Consider the following 21,699-nt stretch of genomic DNA (forward strand, 5'->3'; position numbering starts at 1 on the left):
GGCCTCATTGTAGCGCAGAATTCCGCAGATCTGCAGAATCCCACCGCTCCAATTGGTGGAGCTGCGCAGATCGGCGCAGAACTGCGGACATCTGCGCTGCACGATTGCTGCCATTATCTGCGCTGCCAGTGGACACGCGTCACTTTGTTTCGCTGTAATGTAATGTGCTCACAGCTAAGAATGATCTATCTATTATCGCGATACCCTTCTACTCTTATATTAGAATGATTCGTGCGGTCTTTCTCATGCAATATCACCAGCAGGTGCCAGTAGAGTCACAGAAATACCGACTGTATTGGAAACCGCAAAGTACACGTACTACATTTCTACATTACTGAAACGTTGGGTTGTAGTACGTATAGTACGGGTAGTATGCGGTCTCGAAGACTTCCGCCGCAGTGCACCACCAAATGTGTCCGTCGACGGCAGCGGAGTAGCATAACAAGGACTGACATACTTACAAGCACAATTGCACAGTAACAAGCAACCAAGACTTGTGTGTGTTGGAGTTTAATGATATTCTGCACTAAAACACATTCCGACCAGGACCATTTGGCCTGTAAAACACGTCAATGCAAACCGGAAAGCCCGTCAGCAGGGCAGCGGTCCCCGGGCTCGACCAGGAACAAGGGCAGCCGGAGCACCGAGCACAGGATGGCAACTTGCTCTGTAAACCGGAATGGTCCTTTTAAAGCAAAAATACATTAGGCACCGTCAATGGCATACTAACGTGTTATTTTTAATAGCGGTTTGAAAACTGGGTATCAATATCAGTTTTATTTTAATTCTTATCTGAAGATATAGAGACGTGTGCATAGGTTGTTAGACTTAGGTTACTTAAAACGCACCGAATACAGTATTCTGCTAACAGCTATCCAGTAAAAAAATGTCAACTTTTAAAATGACGGCTACTGAACAACATCTAAACACGTTGAGATGAGGCTTGCTGAGACGGTCATACACTAGCTAGGTAATTATAGATGTAGTTTCCGTTGTTTGTTTGTTAAAGTGGACGGTTTCGCTCGGCTGGTATCGACAGTGTGACGGAGTCCAGGGAAGCGCAATTTGACACATTGGTTGAGCTCTCTCTGATATACGATGCTGTCTTCTGCGAAAATTGCCCCGCTGCCCACCTTCCCTCTTCTCATCAACTTCTGCATGTCCGCGTTGGGGTTTTTCGCTGCCCTTAAGCTGATACCCGCCTTCAAGGACCATTTTATCTCGGCCAGGCTGTACGGCATGGATCTGAACAAGACCTCCAAGAAGGAGATGTGAGTTCCAACTCTGACGTCACTAAAATCGTTACTTGCTTGCACGGTCTGTAACTCCTCGCTGATTGCTGGTTGTTTGCCTGTCTTTGCCCTCAGCCCCGAGTCTCAGGGAGTCATCAGTGGCACAGTGTTCCTCATCATCCTCTTCTGCTTCATCCCTGTGCCCTTCCTCGGCTGCTTTGTGGAGGAGCAGTGCCAAGGCTTCCCGCACAACGAGGTGAGAGTCCCTGGGGGTGCACCTTGGCTGGGTGTGGAGATCCTCCAGTCAGAGTGGTGTGTGTTGGGGGTGCCAGCTGCCACAAGCATTTCGTTTTGACAATGGGACATAATCATATTTAAGACTGGACCTTTGCTTGATTGCTAAAGATGTATTGTATGTCCAATGAAAAAACAGAGTTTGCTCAACAACGTTTTTTTTGCTGTCGAAGACAATGTTTTACGTGGTATGTGAGATCATCTTTCGTCACAGTGTATTTAACAGACAGGCACCACATTGCATTATGGGAGTGTGATTGTGCCACCCACACCTGTGAAACCTTCTCAAACACTGCTGCTGGACCTAGGTCATTTTGCTTGGTGTGCACAAGAGCGGTGGTGTGTTTCGAGATGATGTGCGTGGGAAGAGGGCTGGTCCCACTGCCGGAGTAGAGAGCGCTGCTCTGGGTCCTGTCTAACTCCCATACCCCCCTCTTCTGGTTAGTTTGTGCAGCTGATCGGCGCTCTCCTGGCCATCTGCTGCATGATCTTCCTGGGCTTCGCGGACGACGTGCTCAACCTGCGCTGGCGCCACAAGCTGCTGCTGCCCACCATGGCCTCCCTGCCCCTGCTCATGGTCTACTTCACCAACTTTGGGAACACCGTCATCGTGGTGCCCAAGCCCTTCCGTGCCCTGCTGGGCTTGCACCTTGACCTGGGTGAGTACAGAAGTCAAAGAGGTAGACGCACAAAAACTATACAACAAACACAAAGGTTATTGAAAGAATTGCTATTCCTGTTAGTAGGAGTCATTCGAATTGGTATGTAAATATACATAACCTGCCCGTTCTTTCCACAGGCATCCTCTACTATGTCTACATGGGAATGCTGGCTGTGTTTTGCACAAATGCCATCAACATCCTGGCAGGGATCAATGGCATCGAATCTGGCCAAGCCCTCTTCATCTCCGGTTCCATCATCGTCTTCAACCTGGTGGAGCTGAGTGGTGAGGGACTGGGGGGGGGGGGGGGGCAGCTGCAAGTGTGTCAAGAAACTTGAAGAATCCCCTACTTTTAAATGCAGAAAGCTTTAATTAATTCCAGTGTTGTCACTGCTGGGAAATCATTCCCAATAACTTAAGTTTTAAAGTATGCTAACGCTATCAAGTAAAAGGTTTATATCTACGTTTATTTTTATTTGTAATCTGAGTTGTGGGATTTCAGGAATATTGGTACAGTGGAAATAAATCAGTTTAATAAAGCTCCTTGACTGAACTGCAATTAGATACATTTCTGTCTTTGTTTTTTTCCCAGGGGACTTCAAAGATGACCATGTTTTCTCCTTGTACTTCATGATTCCTTTCTTCTTCACTACACTGGCCCTCTTCTATCACAACTGGTGAGACACTGTCCATTTTAATTTTCAAATGTCTCCATTGGTGTCACAAACGTGCATATTTGTATGACAGAGTTAACAAAGGTAAAGCACTGGGGGACTTTAGAATGTATAAAGCACAAGACTGCACTGTTTTGCAAGGAGAGAATGATACAGGATTATAAATACTTTGAGATGTTTTCCAAAATCTCTAAAGGAAATGAACAGGATTGACATGGATCTGCAAACAATTCAAATCAAACATAGAGAGTAGACAGTTGAGGGACATCCATTTTGAAACCTGCTGAGTACCGTATGTTAGGGAGGGCTTCAGCATTCATGTATATTTTTTTCTTTTCAGAATGTGGTCTACTGTGGTCTAATACAATATCACGCCCTCTTCCTCCCTGTCTGCTACCAGGTACCCCTCCTCTGTGTTTGTGGGAGACACCTTCTGTTACTTTGCAGGGATGACCTTCGCCGTGGTGGGCATCCTGGGCCACTTCAGCAAAACCATGCTGCTATTCTTCATCCCCCAGGTGCTCAACTTCCTGTACTCCCTGCCGCAGCTCTTCCATGTGGTGCCCTGCCCTCGACACCGCCTGCCCAGGTATACCTGTGCCCCCCCAGGACACCCCCTCTTTGACTACATTCCTCAAATGGGAACTACCCAGTTCCCATTTGTTCCTTGAGATCAGAAGCTACAGCTCTGTGGGTTGCTCTTTAAAACAGGTTTTAAATCAGTTGGGGGCACTAACTGCAGCTGTTGCGCTCCCTCGAATTTAGGTCTAGTTAACATCAAGAATGCAGAAATGCTTTCCTTTTTAGTCCAAACTGAAAACGTATTGCTTTGAATGAGCTTCTACACACAGTGAGGGAAAAAAGTATTTGATCCCCTGCTGATTTTGTACGTCAGCAGGGGGACCTTGCAGGTGCTGCAGGATTTCAGTCCTTGACGGCGTAGTGTGTTACCAATTGTTTTCTTGGTGACTATGGTCCCAGCTGCCTTGAGATCATTAACAAGATCCTCCCGTGTAGTTCTGGGCTGATTCCTCACCGTTCTCATGATCATTGAAACTCCACGAGGTGAGATCTTGCATGGAGCCCCAGACCGAGGGAGACTGACAGTTATTTTGTGTTTCTTCCATTTGCGAATAATCGCACCAACTGTTGTCACCTTCTCACCAAGCTGCTTGGCGATGGTCTTGTAGCCCATTCCAGCCTTGTGTAGGTCTACAATCTTGTCCCTGACATCCTTGGACAGCTCTTTGGTCTTGGCCATGGTGGAGAGTTTGGAATCTGATTGATTGCTTCTGTGAACAGGTGTCTTTTATACAGGTAACGAGCTGAGATTAGGAGCAGTCCCTTTAAGAGAGTGCTCCTAATCTCAGCTCGTTACCTGTATAAAAGACACCTGGGAGCCAGAAATCTTGCTGATTGAACTTTTTTGAAATGCGTTTTTCTGGATTTTTTTGTTGTTATTCTGTCACTGTTAAAATACATCTACCATTTCTTTGTCAGTGGGCAAATGTACAAAATCAGCAGGGGATCAAATACTTTTTTCCCTCACTGTAATTAGCTTGTAACCTCCTCTGTTTTCCATGATTTGTATTCCTGGACAGAAATTAATTTATTTTGCCTTACTCGCCTGCACTGGTGTAAGCTTTTCCAGAGCTGTTTGATTCCTGAACCTCACTCCTGTTGAGAACAGGTGTGATTCTTTTATAGGCCTTTATAAAAACAACAACTGTACATAAAACATATTTTGTGTTTCTTCCTTTCCCTGCCTGAAATCTGAAGATTGAATCCTGAAACAGGGAAGCTGGGAATGAGCTACTCCAAATTCAAAAGGAAGGACCTGTCCAAGCTAGGAGACCTCATTCTGAAGGTACCCAGTGTGTCGATTATGAATATATCAAAGACTTTTTTTCTCTCTCTCTCTCTCACTCGTTCTTGGAATGAGACCCGAGGGCCAGAGGCATCACACCCACAATGTTTGCTGGAGATGTAAAGCTGTCAAGTAGGCACGGCCCCAGAGTATGCCATATTGACAAAGTAATTCCGAGGAATGTGCTCCTGGCTCAACAGTGAGACAAATTAACGAGGTGTGTTGCGTACTCAGAACACAAGGCACGTTTTTACACAATGTGTGAAAGAGAGGGGTCTGGGGAGATATCCGTGTGGTTCAGGGTAACTCTAAAGAAATGGCGTTATCTTTGCTGGATGTTCCAGAATCTCTGCGCGTGCGTGATTGTTCCCAGAGTCCGGCACGGTTTGCTTGTACTGCAGTTGCCCTGTGTGTCCTGCAGGGGGCGGAGGTGGTGCGGCTGATGGAGGTGCACAGAGGTGTCGAGGGAGAGGACGAGTTCATAGAGTGCAACAACATGACGCTCATCAATCTGGTGCTGAAAGTGCTGGGCCCGACGCACGAGAGGACGCTGACTGTAATCATGCTGCTGATACAGGTTAGGCAGGGGCTGGGATACATCTGAGCTTCATCGGGCTGTCTGTCTCTTTCTAGCCAACCATACATGCATTTACCCAGTCTTTATTTACTTACCAGTATAAATATTCTCTCCCAGTCTTGGAGTCTTTCCAAAGTTAATATTTATGTTTCTCTGACCTTCACAGGTGCTGGGAAGCATGATTGCCTTCGGGATTCGCTATCACCTGGTACGCCTCTTCTATGACGTCTAGGCTTGCCACACCCAGAGGATGCTGGGAAACAAAGAGCAGTCATAATCCACCTGAGAATGTCCTCTATCCATTTTCAGTTTTAATCCCGTAATTGTCGTCTACTGTGAAAATCTGAATGTAATTTTTTGTTTGTCTTACATTTTGTGGGATGGTAGATCTCCTTTTCTGTTCGGGTGATGGGGTGCTGTCCTTTAATGTTTAGTTTTGTTTGTTTCGTGTACAAGTTCACACAGACGGAGGAAGAAATTGAGAACAATGGTTTTCAGTTGATCGTATAATTTCCAGTTCGACACGTGCATAAACGAAGGTAGATGCAGATTTCAGCCCCAAACTGTTGGAAGCTGAGAAGTGGAATAAAAGTGAAAATGGACTTTTGTGCCTGTCTTTCTGAAGTAATGACTCTGTGATTCAGTGTGCTGTGCATCTGGGTCTGTGTCAGTCTTCAGTGTTAATCAGGACAGGGTGATGCCAGCTGTGGGTATCTTTCTCTACACTGCTCCATGGTAAACATAATCAGGTGGGCCATAACCTTTGAGGACTGTATTAGATTGGCAGGTTGGACTGTTTTCCTTGTGGCCGCCACAATTTAGCACAAGCCCCCTGTTTCAAACAGTCCTCAAAGAAGAGACATGCCTGGGTAACATGATAAGGAGACAACTTACTCTCCCCAGGTCTCCTCTGTCACTATATGATTTTTGAATTGTGGGGAGAACAGGTGGAAAAGCAGAAGCTGACACATTTACAAACCAAATAGAAATCAAGTTCATCCACTTCAAAACACTGTACATGAGAAGAGCATGTTTTTTAAAGAACCAAGTGAGGAAAGGTACACCTGTCTCTCAAAATATAAGCAAAAGATCAAACCTTGCCTTTCTTCATGGAGAAATATGTGCAATGTGCTCTTCTCATCAGCATTACCGATTTTTTGCTACTGCTAGTGCATTTGTAAGCATTGTAGGTCTTAAAGACTTAAAAACGGGACCTCGGCCTGCTTATTTTAGAATACCAAATACAGATCTTGGACCTTTTTTTTTGTTTGGTCCTATCTGTTCTACTGAATGAGATAATTTCTACTTAGATGTGTTCTTTGATTAACAGAATCTTCTGTAAAACCCCTTACAATGGCTTATGTACTTTGCTCACACTTGTTACATGCTTCCCATACAATTCATGAAGGAATTAATAAAATCATTTTTTTTCCATGAAGCTTGTTCTCTATGGACTCTCCTTGCTGTAATTATTGCTGAAAGTCAACTCTTGATGATGTCTTGGAACCTTTATCAGACAAGTAATGCCTGCTTAAGTTGTTGAGATCCTCCATCATCACGCACAACAAATATGATTGAATGGAAATAAATAAGCATGTATTGTCTCACATCTTCCCAGGCTTACAGCGCTGGGCACTTCTGTAGCTAATTGTCAGCTATAACTTGTACATTTCCTATTGATGACTTTTCACTTAAAAAGCACAATATACATTTTTGTATTATGGCGATGATGAGGATTAGTTGAGAATGATATTTAAACCATTAACCACACATGTATTTGAAAATTGAAATAACTGGCAACAGACATTTGCTCAGGTGCTACACTGATGGAAGAGGATGCAATGCTTGTTACTCATGAGCTGATGAGTACAAGTAGTTGCAGAACCGTGCACAACAATAATAATCATCACATCATCAGTGTGTTGGATGGCTTCTTAGCCAGGGCTCCCTTGTTTTCTAAAAGGTAAATGGGTTACCTTCTCTAATAATGATAAACCAGACTCTTCTTGTTAGGCAAACATCTTGTGAAATTGCAAAGTCAAAGTCACACTTCTATTTAAACAGTACTAGTCATTAAATAAATAAAAGTTATTTGATGAATATCCAACAATATCTGACTGGTACTTTGAGAGGTATGTCAAGGCTTGTTACAGTGATCATGCACATGATTATGAATATGATGACCGTAGGCTTTTACAATGTTGTCAAGGAACTCAGAAATGTCCACGCAGAGCAGTCGGACAGATATGTTTGATTATATTGAATTATATTTTTTACTTAATTGCAAAAGTCTACTCGTCTACTCACTCGCATAGATAATGGGAGATGTAAATGAAGTCCTGTGTATTATCTTAATTTTATGCTTTCTACAATTTAAATATTATTAGGGTCACCATAAATATGCAAATATTAAATGGATTATCACAGAAACTTTGTCTTGGAAACGTGTAACCTGATGATACTGATTAAATTCACTCCAGAATTGAATCTCTGTACGTGAAAATTAAATAGTATTTGAGAAGTATTTAAATTAAAGTGAAATTAGTTGCTAGTTTTATATTGATATGATGTGGAATAGCTGACAAAGAATTTGCTTACCTTTGTTTTTATTTAAGATATATATTTGTATTCCATGACCAAATTTGATGAAGTCTAAACCCCAGGCACTCTTAAAATTGAAGAATTATATTACACAATTCTTTATTGATACTAAATACCCATAAGAGGAATGCTACAAAAACATAAATAAATACATGTAACAAAAAAATCTGTGTTCATGTATGTGTCTTTTGCAGTGATGAGAGTGCTAACTTCCTTTCAAAGTATTGTCTTGTTACTTGAGTGGGCTGTGATCAAGAGCTTGTGAAAGGGGTTTCCTCAGGCGTCAGAATCCAATTAATGAACCCAATTCATTTTACAGAGGTTGAGCAATACCTTGCAGTACCATAGCTGGTCCACAGGAAGGAGCCCCAAACGTGATCTTAAGTGTGCATCTTATTGAAATTCGTACTATTTACAATTCTGGCACATAAATATATTGCTTTATGTCTTTTGTTGTTTTTTAAATTAATTAATTTGATGCCACCTGCATACATTATAGTTTAAATTGTTATTTTAAATACCAGGTTTGTTTTAATTGGTTATTTGTGCAATGCAACATATATGCAATAGATCTTAGAATAATCACTATATAATACAATTTAAATACATTGCATAGTGCTATATTTTGTATTATACTTTTTAATTCTTTGGACACTCTCATTCTGTTTATTTGTTTTCTCTTCCTTTTGCTTTGAAACATATTTTGGCAGAATGAAGGGGTTCTATCACAATTATAGTCATCTACCGCTTTTGGCGTCTCATTTTATAATGAATAATGAACGCCATCATCGAAATGAAGAGGAACGCATGCGCGCTGCTGTCGGTTTCCTCCCGGAACCATCTCACCCGCGGACCAGCTTTCCTTCTTTCTGGCGCACTCTATTGGGGTCTGTGTCTGTCTTATCCAATCAAGTATAAAATAAAAATACAAATAATACTCTTTCAAATGCTTAATCGTATTTATCTCAAAGCATTTCGGTGCCTGGGGATTCACTGAAGATTGGCAGAAGTGGGCGGAGGTAGGAGTGTTTCTATATTGACAATCTTCGACAGAGTTTAGCTTGTTGCTTTGTATTTCTGTTCATTATCACAGTAGGCATTTTAACATTTAAGTGCATCACAGAGTAGTTCAGTATCCCCTGTTTCATAAATATCTACAGTAGTGTTACATAACGCAATGGGGTCAGGAGATGTTCCTGTTTTTCTGTATTTAAGCATTTTTAAAGTTATTACAATATACTTCGCTGGGAACTATTTTGGGTTGTTCAAAGATTGCAAGGTGGTTTAACACTGTAATGCAAAGATGCAAAATATTGCATTGTGTATGAATATAAATCGGGTGATCTATAGATACTGACAAGCATAAGTATGTAATAACTGGGCTTGTGAGGTAGAATACATTGATTCAGTTGCCACTGCAGACCAGAAGTGTTTGACAGTGTCTTGAGCTTTAACAAAAAACAACAACAACAACAAACAAACAAACAAACCCATTGTCCTCTTATTGATCTGTCCTTCATGACCTTAAACCTGGATACACACAAATACCCACTGGCTAAAGAGCTTGATGGTTAATTTTAGTGATCAGCAGAGCCTAGGGGACATCAGTCATCGTCTGGAGCATTTTAAATCTGAACGGTTTTGATGTGCAGGTGCATGTAATCCCCCAGATGTGATGGCTCCGGCGAAGCGTGCCAGGAGAGAGGCGGTGGAACTGCGCTGCGAGTGGGGGCCCTGTCAGGACACTTTCCCCGGTATGCAAGAATTCTGCCAACATGTGGGAGAACATCTGGAATCTCTGCAGCTGGATGCCGAGGAGAGCGACACACTGGGTGAGTGAGGAGAGAGAGTGCACTGTGGCTATTTGTTGTAGCAGATTTTACCTGGATCTTACTTGAAGAAGATTATTTGTATGCAGTGGAATCATAATGCTGTTATTATTTTTTAAATTAATTTTAATAAAGCTGCAACAAGTAAGCTTTGAAAAGGTTAAAAAACAACAACAGTACAACATGTATCGGTCTGTTTTCACTAGCAGGTACAACAATCAGCCATAACATTATGACCACCTGCCTAATATTGTGTAGGTCCCCCTTTTGCCACCAAAACTGCCCTGACCCGTCGAGGCATGGACTCCACTAGACCTCTGAAGGTGTGCTGTGGTATCTGGCACCAAGACGTTAGCAGCAGATCCTTTAAGTCCTGTAAGTTGCGAGGTGGGACCTCCATGGATTGGACTTGTTTGTCCAGCACATCCCACAGATGCTCGATTGGATTGAGATCTGGGGAATTTGTAGGCCAAGTCAACACCTTGAACTCGTGATTCATCAGACCAGGCCACCTTCTTCCATTGCTCCGTGGTCCAGTTCTGATGCTCACGTGCCCATTGTAGGCATTTTCGGCAGTGGACAGGGGTTAGCATGGGCACCCTGACTGGTCTTAGATCCTTACGCTTGCCCATTTTTCCTGCTTCTAACACATCAACTTTGAGTACAGAATGTTCACTTGCTGCCTAATATATCCCACCCACTGACAGGTGCCATGATAACGAGATGATCAGTGTTACTCACTTCACCTGTCAGTGGTCATAATGTTATGGCTGATCGGTGTATGTTTCCACTCAAATGTTTGGGATTGTCTGTGTTTGTGTGTGTGTGTTCCAGAGGAGCAGAGCTGCTTGTGGCAGGACTGCGGCTTCTGCTCGGTGGACAGCCCCGGGGAGCTGGTACGCCACGTCTACTTCCACTGCTACCACACCAAGCTGAAGCAGTGGGGCCAGAGCGTCCTGCAAGGCCAGCCCGACCTGGGCACCTGTACTCTGGACCTGCAGAACCGCAACATCGTGCCAGACATTCAAGAGAACTTCCTGTGTCAATGGGAGCACTGTGAGGTAAGGCCCCTGAAGGGGGATATGTCTGTGAGGTGGGATAGCGGAAGTAAAGTCTGCCTGCTGTTGGCGAGTGTCGGCGCTCCGGGTGACGCTGTGCGTTCTCTCCGTTCCACAGCAGGCCTCCTTTGAGAACCCTGAGTGGTTTTACCGGCATGTGGAAATGCATGGCTTGTGCATGGAGCTCAAATCCAACGGCAAGGAGGAACCAGCCATGCACTGTGGATGGAAGGGTAAGAGAGAAGGAGGGAAGGGATCTGGGAAGGACCGTAGACCAGCGGAATGAGAGCGAGAGCGAAAGATATTGTGGATTATTAAGTTAAAAAATTAGAAGAAACTCGCAAAGATTCTTCCTTTACTGTCCACTGTCAGTCTCTGCTGCCAAGGGATAGGAGCGAGAAGAAGCAGGGAATGGAGGGAAGGAAGTTGGGGATGTAAAAATTGAGATGGAAAAAGAGACTTGGGGATATGAATGTATATATTATATTATATTAAATGTGGCAAAATTAACAGAGATAATCTTATGCTGTCTGTCTGTGTTTGTCTCTTTTAGAGTGTGAGGCCACCTTTAAGGGCCGCTTCAAGCTGCGGGAGCACCTGCGTAGCCATACGCAGGAGAAGGTGGTTGCGTGCCCCACCTGCGGAGGAATGTTCGCCAACAATACCAAGTTCTTCGACCACATCCGCCGACAGACCACCATCGAGGGTGAGCCAGGGGCCGGGACCGGGGATGTGTGTGTGTTGGCACTTACTGTCTTGCCAAAACCTGGAAGATTGATTGTAAAGATGCATTTAAAAAAACGGTCAAGGTAAATGGTTTGTCCTGCTGACATTGAGCTTTGTTGATCAAGAGCTCAACTTCTTTGACCCTTCAGTGAACAGATGTTTGTGTTGAACAAGAAATAGTGGTCTGAGAGCTGAAGGCCACTATCTTTGTTCATGAAACAAATCAGATTCTGAAGATACTTGAGTTTGTTCCTGTTAGTCCCTTTAGTCTACTTGTTGTCTCAATCCCTAATCTCTCCTGGATCTTCCTCTTCTACATCTCCCTCTACTCCTCTGCACTCTGTCATCTCATCCTCTTCTATTTTCTCTGTATTCATCGCTTTCTGTGTGTCTGTCTTTCCTGTCAGGCCAGCGGTTTCAGTGCTCTCACTGCTCCAAGCGTTTTGCCACCGAGAGGCTCCTTCGGGACCACATGAGGAACCATGGTGAGTGCTTTGCCACATTTGCTAAACTCCAGGTTCCGAGATTCATTTAAACTTTGGATCAGTAATGGTGAATCCTAGTGCTGATGTACTACAGGGTCTTCTGGTATTCGTTCCTCCCAAATTTCTAGCAACTGCAACAAATGCAATTCTTCTTACTGCCCGTAAAAGGTGATGCAGATTTTACAATGGCTGTGGTCATATGTGCAGCTCTGACAGTTTTTTCTTCCTCCCTGGCAGTAAACCATTACAAGTGTCCCCTGTGTGACATGACCTGTCCATCCCCCTCCTCGCTCAGGAACCACATCAAGTTCAGGCACAGCAACGAGAAGCCTTACAGCTGCGAGTATTGCGAATACAGGTACAGGGAGCCGCCTCAGCACGAGCTTGCGATTTTTTTTAAAATCTTGATTCCTTTGTTGCACACTGGAAATGTCAAGGGCCTTGTGTCTTAATTGCAAAATGTCAGGAAAGTTATGTGTCATGGTTTTCTATAAAAACATGTATATAGCCTGAACCCTCCATTTCAACATTCAGGGAGCAATTTGAGCACTGAGTACAGTTTCATGACCAAAGGGATAACTCATTGGCGGTAGTAAAGGAAACAAAAGTGTACATGCAGTGTCTTTAAAAAGGCTAGAACTGGAATGCTTATTTGTGTCCCCGCTGTGTTTGTGTCTCCAGCTGCAAGAACCTGATCGACCTGCGGAAGCACCTGGACACGCACAGCAGCGAGCCGGCCTACCGCTGCGAATTCCACGACTGCGGCTTCTCCACCCGCTCCCTGTACTCCATCAAGACCCACTACAAGAAAGTGCATGAGGTGAGTTTTGTGATTGTAGGGAGGAACGTCTCCCACAGCCATTGAGTCTCCTAGTACCAACAAACTGGAGAGAGAAGGCCTGAATGCTGCAAAACTGCTAGGCAGAAAAAACACACATCTGTCCCAGTCTCTCAGCTGATTTATAACTGGCATAATGGGAAATTAACAGTGATGGAAGAGAATTGGTGGATTGGTATTCGAAGATCATGAAACCAATAAAAAGGTGCATGTTTTATACCAGGAGTGTTGAAACGGAGGTAAATCAATTGTGTTCACTTGTCTGTCCCACTCAGGGGGACCTGATCCCTCGGTACAAGTGTCACGTGTGTGAGAAGTGCTTCACCCGGGGCAACAACCTCACCTCCCACCTGAGGAAGAAACACCAGTTCAAATGGCCCTCGGGGCACCCCAGGTTCAGGTACGACCCTCGACACCCGTCCGCTCATATACAGACACTGCCAGCCGTGCTTGGTGACACACTGGGATGCGTGGATTGAGGCGCACACAGACCTGACTCATGGGAATGTGCGTTGAAACGTTGTGATGAAATTGTGTGTCGCTGATGTCCCCCTCTTCCTCAGGTATAAGGAGCACGAGGACGGGTTCATGCGCCTGCAGCTCATCCGCTACGAGAGCGTGGAGCTGACCGAGCAGCTGATGAAGGAGCGCCAGGATGGACAGGCGGACGGTGTGGGCGGACAGACGGACTGCCTGGTGCTGGGGGTGGAAGAGGAGGAGGCAGGGGAGGGCGGCGGTGACGGGGCAGGAGGAGGACAGGAGGCGGGGAGTCTGACGGGGATCGTGCTGGAGGGCGGAGACGGAACAGGGGTGGAGGGCGGTGCCGGGACACTGAGCCCTGTCATCCAGGTGGAGAGCAGGACCAACGAGCTGGGGGAGAGTGAGATGGTGTATTATGTGCTGACCAGCAGCCCCGCGCAGGCCGCCCCACTCCCTGCCTGCGGCAATCCCCAGGCCATGGTCAGTGTGGACACGGACACGGAGGCGGGGCAGGGGACGCAGGATGGGGACAGTGTGATGATGCAGCTGCAGGATACAGCGCAACAGCTGGGGATGGAAGTGGTGTAGAAGACGTGCTCTCTGGGTTAGGTCACCATTCGGCCTCGAAGGAGTAAAAACGTGAAAGCCTATCAGACCCTGAGAAAAGCCTGGAACTGCCATCTCCGACAGTATTGCTCATTTCATCTGCAGAGCTATGAGACGCAAAGCTTAATTAATCCAGCTTCCAACATACCAGTTCACAATTATTTATTTTCTATTCTATTTTTGTATTATTTTTTTAAAACAGATTATAAAAAAATATATAATTGAAGCATTTATTCTCCAGTGAGAGGTGTAAGTCGCCACCTTGTTTGCAAGTGCTTTTTGTGCTGTCAGAAAAATCAAACCATGCAAGTGTAGCTTTTGGCAGCTTTTTGTGGGAGTCTTTTTGCTTGTCAGCTCTGTACAGTTCATGCCACGAATGTGGTTTGGTTTACCTCTGCTACAGTGCAGGCCCACCAGCTGGCACTCCTTCTGACATCAGCGCTGCTTAAGAAACGCCAACAAATTGTTTACAGTCGGAGCACAATTAGCAGTGTGGGAGCCTTGGCTGTTACCTGTCACGGCTCTGTCGTGTCTACAGTAGCCTCAGTCACGTAATGAAATTATGGTATGGGAGAACTTGTTTGCTGTGGAAGTCCAGCTCCGTGACGTGTAAGAATGTCTTCATACATGTTTTAAAGCTTTATCTTGGAGCTGTCTCCTCTTAGTCATTAAGACCATTAAAATGGAGGTAGGGAGTTTCTCAGGATGTAGCATTTATTTATTTCCTCAACAGGCTTTTTCCCCCTTGTTGTAAAGCAAAGTTTTTTGAGCAAGTGGTCCAATAGGTTAAAAATAGCTGGGTTGTAGGAACCTATATATTGAATGTATTATAAATATCCATTATAGACTTTTTAAAACTTAATAGGAGTGTGTATTACATTCTTATTTATGATTCTCAGAATGAAGGGTTACTGTTAAGTTTTATATTGGTTATTTTGCAACATTACCTGCACTTGCTAACAATGGGATACCATATATTTACATAGATCTAAGCAGAGGGAATTGATCAGGAGAGTTTGCGACTTATTAAACCATAAGTGATGTGTGTTTTTGCTGGGAATGTAAATGTTTTTTTTTTTTTTGTAATGCAACTTTGCAGCTGAACTGCAAGTTTTTATTGAACATGAGGTTTGGATTGTAATTCTAAATGCCGTTACAAATAAAATGACTGGCAGCCTATGAATGCAACAGGGGATAAATATTAAATTTGAATAATGTTGAAAAAGGTTGCTAGTTTGGTATGTAGGTATACCTTGAAACTTCAGGGAGTATTGATTAGGCTATGTTTTCATTCAGGAAATTATTTGACTTAATTTAATAACTGATTTAATTTACAACGGCTCACTTGTCTCCCAGGAGATGCTCAGCACAAGCATTAGGACTTTGGTTTACTCTGAATTTTCAGCATTGAAAAGTTATATCCTCCATCTGTATTGGCTGTTATTATGTAACTCCCCCTCCAAGACATTTTAAATATAAAATGTATAACCAAAGACCAAGGTGACTTACTGTCCTGCCACAGTGTCACGTTGCAGGAACACTGGACAGCCTCTAGAGGTCAGGCCTGTGTCTCGACCCTGAGCCGCAGTGTGCTGAGCAACAGTGTGGTGCCACTGAATGTTTGAAAAGTCAGGCACAAGAAAAATCTAATCATAAATAAGTAATCGGAGTAAACCTATCACTTTTTCCACTGCAATATGTTCCTGACAAAATTAAAGAAAGATAGTGCTTTATTGTATTGTATCAGTAGGCTCCCTATCTGGCTTAAACTTTGCAATCTTTACTTTATACAGTCAGGGATAACAATCACCTAAATAAGAGGAATCTTTTTTGTGAACTGTGAGATTGTATTTAATTGCCAAATGGAGAGACTCGACGCAATGCATAACTTTTGCCCCTGATTTGAAACTCATCACTGGAAATTTGTCTAATTTAAGAAATCACACAAGAAAAATCAAATATTAAATGTATCATCAGAATTACCCAATTCTGTACATCGGCCAGGATTGCACAGTAAGAGTTGCACAAAATGTAATGTTTCTTAAGCTGTTCTGTGTTGGGAAACACTGTTTTGCAGCACAGAGCTCAACTAAGTGCTTATAAAATAGGCTGTGTGTGAGATTCAGCCTACAGTGAGGAGCATGGTCAGTATAATCTATTGTGCTACACTATAAGGGTCCCAAAAATACACATACCATTCCACTGTCAGAGATTTAACTCCTGCAGGCATTACGGTCTGTTAACTACTTCTGATTTACCACAGCTGACATGCAAAGTTGAGCCGTTATTGTGAAGGAGAATAGCAGAGATAAGCTACTTGGGGTTAGGATAATGAATCTTTGGTTATGTTAACTGTTGATATTTTACTTGTCACCCAAGATAGGCTTCATCTGTATGCAACCTTTTGGGGGATTGTTTGTTTGAAATGTTTGTCCTTTTTTACATAATAAATTATTGCTCAAACAGATTGCTTTACTGTTCTGCATCAATATTACAAATATTGCTGAACAATTCTCCCTAGTTAACTTGCCAGTAATAGGAAACGTTGCCCTTATATTCATTAAGCATCGTCTACCACACTGAGCTAATTTCACTTTTTTATATGAATGCAAAATAAACCTATATTTACTATGTTACAGCCCTTCCCCCCAGAAAAAATGAAAAACAAGGTGACTCATAAGTTAGTGTTGTGGATCTATATATATTCATGTATTCAACCTTCCATCTGTTTTCTTTTTAGAGAAGGCAAAATTGTGTGGAGTCATTAATGTGAATGATTTGAAGTTGAATATGCATACATGAATTGCCACGGATAGCTAAACATGTCAGCAGGGCACTTTCCAGCATGTTGGCTAATCTTCTTCATGAATGTCAGGCACATGCACTTGGACCACTGACCTACTCCTGATTGACAGCCAGGGGGGCGTCTCCTTCCAGCATTCAGTCTGAAACTGCGGTCATAATAATGAACAAGCACGTTTATCTTAGGGATATATTATATTCTTTGTTTCTTTGAAAAGTAAGAAGATGGTGATTCAGCATCCTAATTCTCCAGTGTTGTTTTCACCCACCATTATTATTTCTCAGCAATTTCATTCCCTTCTCCCCAGGTCTTTGCTTTCTCCCTGGCGATCTCTGCTCTTTATCTGCCTTTAACAGATTAGTGGAGCTGCCTGGAGATTTAGGGCAATAAGCACTAGGCTTCCACTCACAATCCCCTGCTTGTCAACTGTGGACAAATCTGTTCCAGCGGACTCTCACTGCTATTTACTGGTAATGGTTATAACCAGCAAGCAGGAACTGACCGAGACGGAAAGGTCATCACAGAAATGTTCGATCCTTCTTGTTCTCACTGGGGTCCATATGTGTTAAGTATAACCCAATTTTGATAAACAGAAAGTAAGTAGATGCTACAAGTGCACTCTGCCACTAAAAGAGCTGCCTTCACCATTGAAAGTCCAGAACTACCATTGAAGATGGCCACTGCATGTCACTCTGCCAACTGGATTTCTGTGATGTGAGGGTGAAGAACTGGAGAATAAAGAGAGCAAGAGAGAAAAGAAGAGTGCAACTGAGTGGAGGCAAGAAGTGGAAGAGCTGCAGAGAAGGAGCAGCAGTGATCTTGGATATTGGGGCTGTGGGAGATGGACTAAGGGTAGACTACAGCTCAACAGACAGGCGTTATGAAACTGGGGCTGCTCCTCCTGCTGTTGGGGTCCTCGCTGGGGGTGTTCACACAGGTGCCAGTACAGGAGCAGCTGGAGGAGGAAGAGGAAGGGAGCAATGGTAAGACCATAAGATGTATTTCTCTGTAATATTTTATAAAGAAGACCACAAGAATGTCTACAGACAGTTCTACATAATGTGTCCTGCTAGCCAGGAGTCTGGATAAATGTTATTTTTTGTTAATTAAAACATAAACTTATGTGGCTTGACGTTTCGATGTGTTTTGTGTGTACTCCAGACCTGACAGAGAGAGAGCTGGACACTTACTGGTCCGGCACAGCCCCTTTGTGTCTGGGGGGATGTCGGGGGAAGCACCAAGAGCTAAGGAGGGATCGCTGTGGAGATGCCAGTTGCTGCTGGGTGGGGTACAAGTCACTGTGTCGAGGTAGGAGAAGCTCCTTCTTGCCAATCCTACGCTAATATATTTGGCTGTAAAGACTGGCTGCCAAGTTCTGCAGTGCATACAATATCAATACAGTATACAGATCTTTTTATTGGGTTAGTGGCTCCTATTGATTCATTTTGCAGTGCACCAACCCCTATGATAATTAAGTTAGCACTGTGTTTTTGAGTCCATCCCAACCACTTTGGCCTGCATATCTCCCTAGCAGCCCACTTCTATGTTCCTTTTCTCATCTCTTTTCTCTTTCCGGCTCCCTGAGTGCACTCTGTCTCACTCTGCCCAGTTCTCATGCTTTACGTCTCTGGATCCAGGGCTATTGAGATGCCTTACCCTCTCTGCCTCCCTCTGCCCTCTTTGACTGCAGATGTGAGAGAAGTTTCTCCTCAGTCCTGTCAATCTCTCTAGTCCTTATGACTCACAGTGTGCTGCTCATGGCTCTACTGTCTGTGCTGTCAGATGTCAGGCAGGGGGGGAAAGGGCTGCAGTCCAAGGCTTCTGCATAGAAGTTGCTGCTAATTTGAGGTCACTTCAGGCCTTACTTTGTGCCAGCAGGCTCTTTGCTTCTTTTATCAGCACAAGTTGTTGTTCTTCTATACTTGAGAATCCTGGAATGTGTTGCCAAAGCCTGAGCCAGCCACAGCTTTAAATATTATTCTGAGACTAGCACCAAGGCTTGCAAACTGTCACATGGTTGGATTTTTGAAGTTGCCCATATGTGCAACAGAGATGGTGTGCTACAATCATGCCCTCCCGTCAAGCTGTCCCCTTGCCCTAGACCAGTGGAGCCCAAACATGGTCCTGGAGGGCCCCTATCCAGTAGTTTTGTCAGTCACCCTAAATCGCTAATTTCGATAGATTGGGAACATGTGGAAGTTCTTCATCTATTAAGCAATTAAATTGTTAAATTAAGGGAATTCTGGTCATTGAGTGCTGAAAGGGGTAGTTCGTTTTTATTTTACCAAATCTCTACCTAACTTAATTGCACAAATCACCTTCATAATTGATCACATTGAAATGGTTCCAGGTGTTAAGAAATTGATAATTGAAGGTCACCTTTAAAACCTGTCAAATAGGGGCCCTCCAGGACCGTGTTTGGGCTCCATTGGTCTAGGGCAAGGGGACAGCTTGATGGGAGGGCATGATTGTAGCACACCATCTCTGTTGCACATAAGGACAACTTCAAAAATCCAACCATGTGACAGTTTGCAAGACTTGGTCCTAGTCTCAGAATAATGTTGGACTGGGCAGCACTGCCCTAGATGCCCCCAAACAGAGCCTGACCATGCAAGGGACAATGTCAGATAATGCAACCCACCCCCCCCCCCCAACTTAGCTTTTCCTTTTAGCATCCAGTGACTCAACTAGACCCTGCATCATTTCTTCTCATATACTTTACAGGGGCTCCCTGGGCAAGTGGGGTTCACCTTCTGATCTTCTGACTGGGTTCCTGTCTCTGTCTCTTTCTCTGCCAGTGAACTGTGGAAAGCCCGATGCTGACTTCAACGCATTGGTCTTCGGGAACGACTGGTGGGTGGGCTCGGTGGTGAGATACACCTGTCGCCCTGGGTTTCTGCTGATTGGGGACCCTGCCCGTGCCTGCCAGTCTGACGGCAAATGGACCCCCAAACCAACCTGCCTCCGTGAGTACCAGAAAACCCAGAATGCACGTCTCCTATGCGTCTGACAGCACTAGCTTGTATGGCAGCCCTTTTGCTTTTGAGTTTCACCGATTGTGATCTGAGGTTTTAGTCGGCACCCCTGGGAATTCACTTGTGTATTATTTTATGTTTACTGTACTGTAAAACTTGAGTAAAGGCGTCTGCCAGGAGGAACAAATAACACTCAATCATTCTTTCTCCCTCTCTTGTCCCTGCAGGAATCTGTCTGCGCGGGCGTCTGGAGATCAACGAGAAGGACATCGATGGCAGCTGCTCCTCCACCTGCTCAGCCAAGACCCACTTCGGCTCTCTGAACCACGGCTGTGTCAAGATCGACAACTGTGTCACCAAGCAGTCGGGCTGGAAGCGCTGGTTCGTGCGCTGTGACTATTGCGATTGCGACTGCTTTGTCCCCTGCTGTAAGTGTCTGGACCTCATTTAGGCTGGCACAACCTGCACCTCTTAACTTTTGGACACAATGATTACAGTCTCCTGCATAATGACTATAAAGAATATGTAGATTCTGACATGCATAACATCACACTTCTCTACAGTTCCTTAAGTCATACCCCAGTCATTTTTGTGACAGGTGTTTAACAGTAGAAAGGTACCTCTGTTTTAAAGATATCTACTCTCAGGATTGGTAACTACGATGAGACAAATAACAGGTATACGCAGATGTTTATGTTGGAAGCTTCTATTTGATATCTAAATGAGTCCTCAGTCCACTGGGTTAGTTAACCGTAAGTGCAGATTTTTAAAATGATTTTAATTTATATTCTCTGCTTTCCTTCCTTTTCTCTGAAGAGCATTTTTATTTTTTCACTTTATTTTTCTTTTTCTTTCAGCTTCGTCTGGCTAGGGGGGTTTAAACAGCCCTGAGTCTCCCAGGACAAGGACAAATATGAAATTTTGTGGTGCATGAAAAGGTAAAAGTGTTTCAGAAATTAAAGTACAAAAGCAGCGAGAAACTGAATCTTTATTAAAAAAAAATGAAAACAAAGAAGAAAAAAGAGCTCTGTGTACACGGGAGCAATAGATATGCCTTGGGTTACTTGCCTGTTGTTTGTTTCCTGGTGGCTTCATTTCACAGAAACTGGTTCGGGTGGCACATTTCACAAGTCGGTGCTTTTAATGTTACCCAGCCCAAAATTCCACTAATGAACCCTCTGCTCCTGAGCTCAGTGCTGCGCTGCTTTGAAAGGACTGACCCTAAAGGACACAAGAAAGAGTTTTCGCAGCTCAGCCTTAATGGATGTTTGTGGCCCATTGATGGGGAAGAGCAGGCCACCTTGGAAGACCTATGTGATCCCCCTCTTGGACCCCCAGGGCCTATGGAATCTCCTGCTTTTCAGAATGTGGGCTTATTTCAAAGCGCTTTGATGACATGGGATCATGAAGATTTTTTGACTGAACGGCAGGTCCCTGAATCCCATCTCCCACCAAAACAAATATACAAGAGCACAGGGAATCTGTTAGGCCGCCCATCGAGGGCTCAGCACACAGGCAAAGGGCTGCGTTGCCCTAAGTCAGGGGGGCTGTCCTTATTCCTGGAGTTTGTGTTCCAGCGATCACTTGATTTTAAATCGGCAGGATTAGGGATCTGCTTTTAGTCCACCTGTTGACTCAATCTGTCCAGGATGAGCAGGGAGAGGAACTAAGCCTTAATCTCATTACAGACACAGAGAGGAAGAGGGGGCAGGGAGACCCACCGGCCCTCGCATGAATCACCATTTCCAAAAACAGCTACCCCAGCCCCAGCCTATACTGGGACACCATGCAATATATTTGAGTCCAGCATTGTTTTATAGTTCTGCTCTGATTTGCGGATGTGTAGATCTGTGTTTAATCTCTGTATATTGGATTCATGTACTGCAGGCCAGGGTTGTCTGAAAACAGTTTTCTGCAATTCCATAGCTTCACTGTCCTGCCCTGTTTTGACTTGTAAATTCCTCGATAAAGAAAGAAAGGAAACGTACCAACA

At 44.1% G+C, this 21,699-nt stretch overlaps 3 protein-coding genes across 4 annotated transcripts; all 3 read left to right on the plus strand.

Moving 5' to 3' along the window:
- The first annotated feature begins 395 nt into the window (after nucleotides 1-395).
- On the plus strand, nucleotides 396-6,743 carry dpagt1 (dolichyl-phosphate (UDP-N-acetylglucosamine) N-acetylglucosaminephosphotransferase 1 (GlcNAc-1-P transferase)). Its single transcript, XM_066708962.1, has 9 exons — nucleotides 396-1,271; nucleotides 1,368-1,488; nucleotides 1,972-2,185; nucleotides 2,326-2,472; nucleotides 2,780-2,864; nucleotides 3,262-3,450; nucleotides 4,641-4,728; nucleotides 5,150-5,305; nucleotides 5,472-6,743. Exons 1-9 carry the CDS (start codon nucleotides 1,099-1,101, stop codon nucleotides 5,535-5,537), a joined length of 1,239 nt encoding a protein of 412 aa, XP_066565059.1. The 5' UTR covers nucleotides 396-1,098; the 3' UTR covers nucleotides 5,538-6,743.
- Nucleotides 6,744-8,733: 1,990 nt separating this feature from the next.
- Nucleotides 8,734-15,107, plus strand: hinfp (histone H4 transcription factor). Of its 2 annotated transcripts, none has more exons than XM_066708975.1 (10): nucleotides 8,734-8,925; nucleotides 9,559-9,738; nucleotides 10,570-10,796; nucleotides 10,912-11,026; nucleotides 11,347-11,499; nucleotides 11,927-12,004; nucleotides 12,242-12,362; nucleotides 12,686-12,824; nucleotides 13,118-13,242; nucleotides 13,406-15,107. In XM_066708975.1, the coding sequence occupies exons 2-10, from the start codon at nucleotides 9,582-9,584 to the stop codon at nucleotides 13,908-13,910; spliced, it is 1,620 nt and encodes a 539-aa protein (XP_066565072.1). In that variant the 5' UTR covers nucleotides 8,734-8,925; nucleotides 9,559-9,581; the 3' UTR covers nucleotides 13,911-15,107. The 2 variants fall into 2 exon arrangements, with proteins under 2 accessions (XP_066565072.1, XP_066565078.1); XM_066708981.1 differs by having other exon boundaries at nucleotides 9,577-9,738.
- A 2,079-nt stretch (nucleotides 15,108-17,186) lies between these two features.
- Nucleotides 17,187-20,661, plus strand: LOC136753137 (complement receptor type 1). The gene is made up of 5 exons (XM_066708995.1): nucleotides 17,187-17,714; nucleotides 17,893-18,039; nucleotides 19,530-19,697; nucleotides 19,934-20,134; nucleotides 20,564-20,661. The coding sequence occupies exons 1-5, from the start codon at nucleotides 17,612-17,614 to the stop codon at nucleotides 20,575-20,577; spliced, it is 633 nt and encodes a 210-aa protein (XP_066565092.1). The 5' UTR covers nucleotides 17,187-17,611; the 3' UTR covers nucleotides 20,578-20,661.
- Nucleotides 20,662-21,699: the final 1,038 nt, after the last annotated feature.

This window comes from Amia ocellicauda, chromosome 1, assembly GCF_036373705.1.
Source record: "Amia ocellicauda isolate fAmiCal2 chromosome 1, fAmiCal2.hap1, whole genome shotgun sequence".
Lineage (NCBI taxonomy): Eukaryota > Metazoa > Chordata > Actinopteri > Amiiformes > Amiidae > Amia > Amia ocellicauda.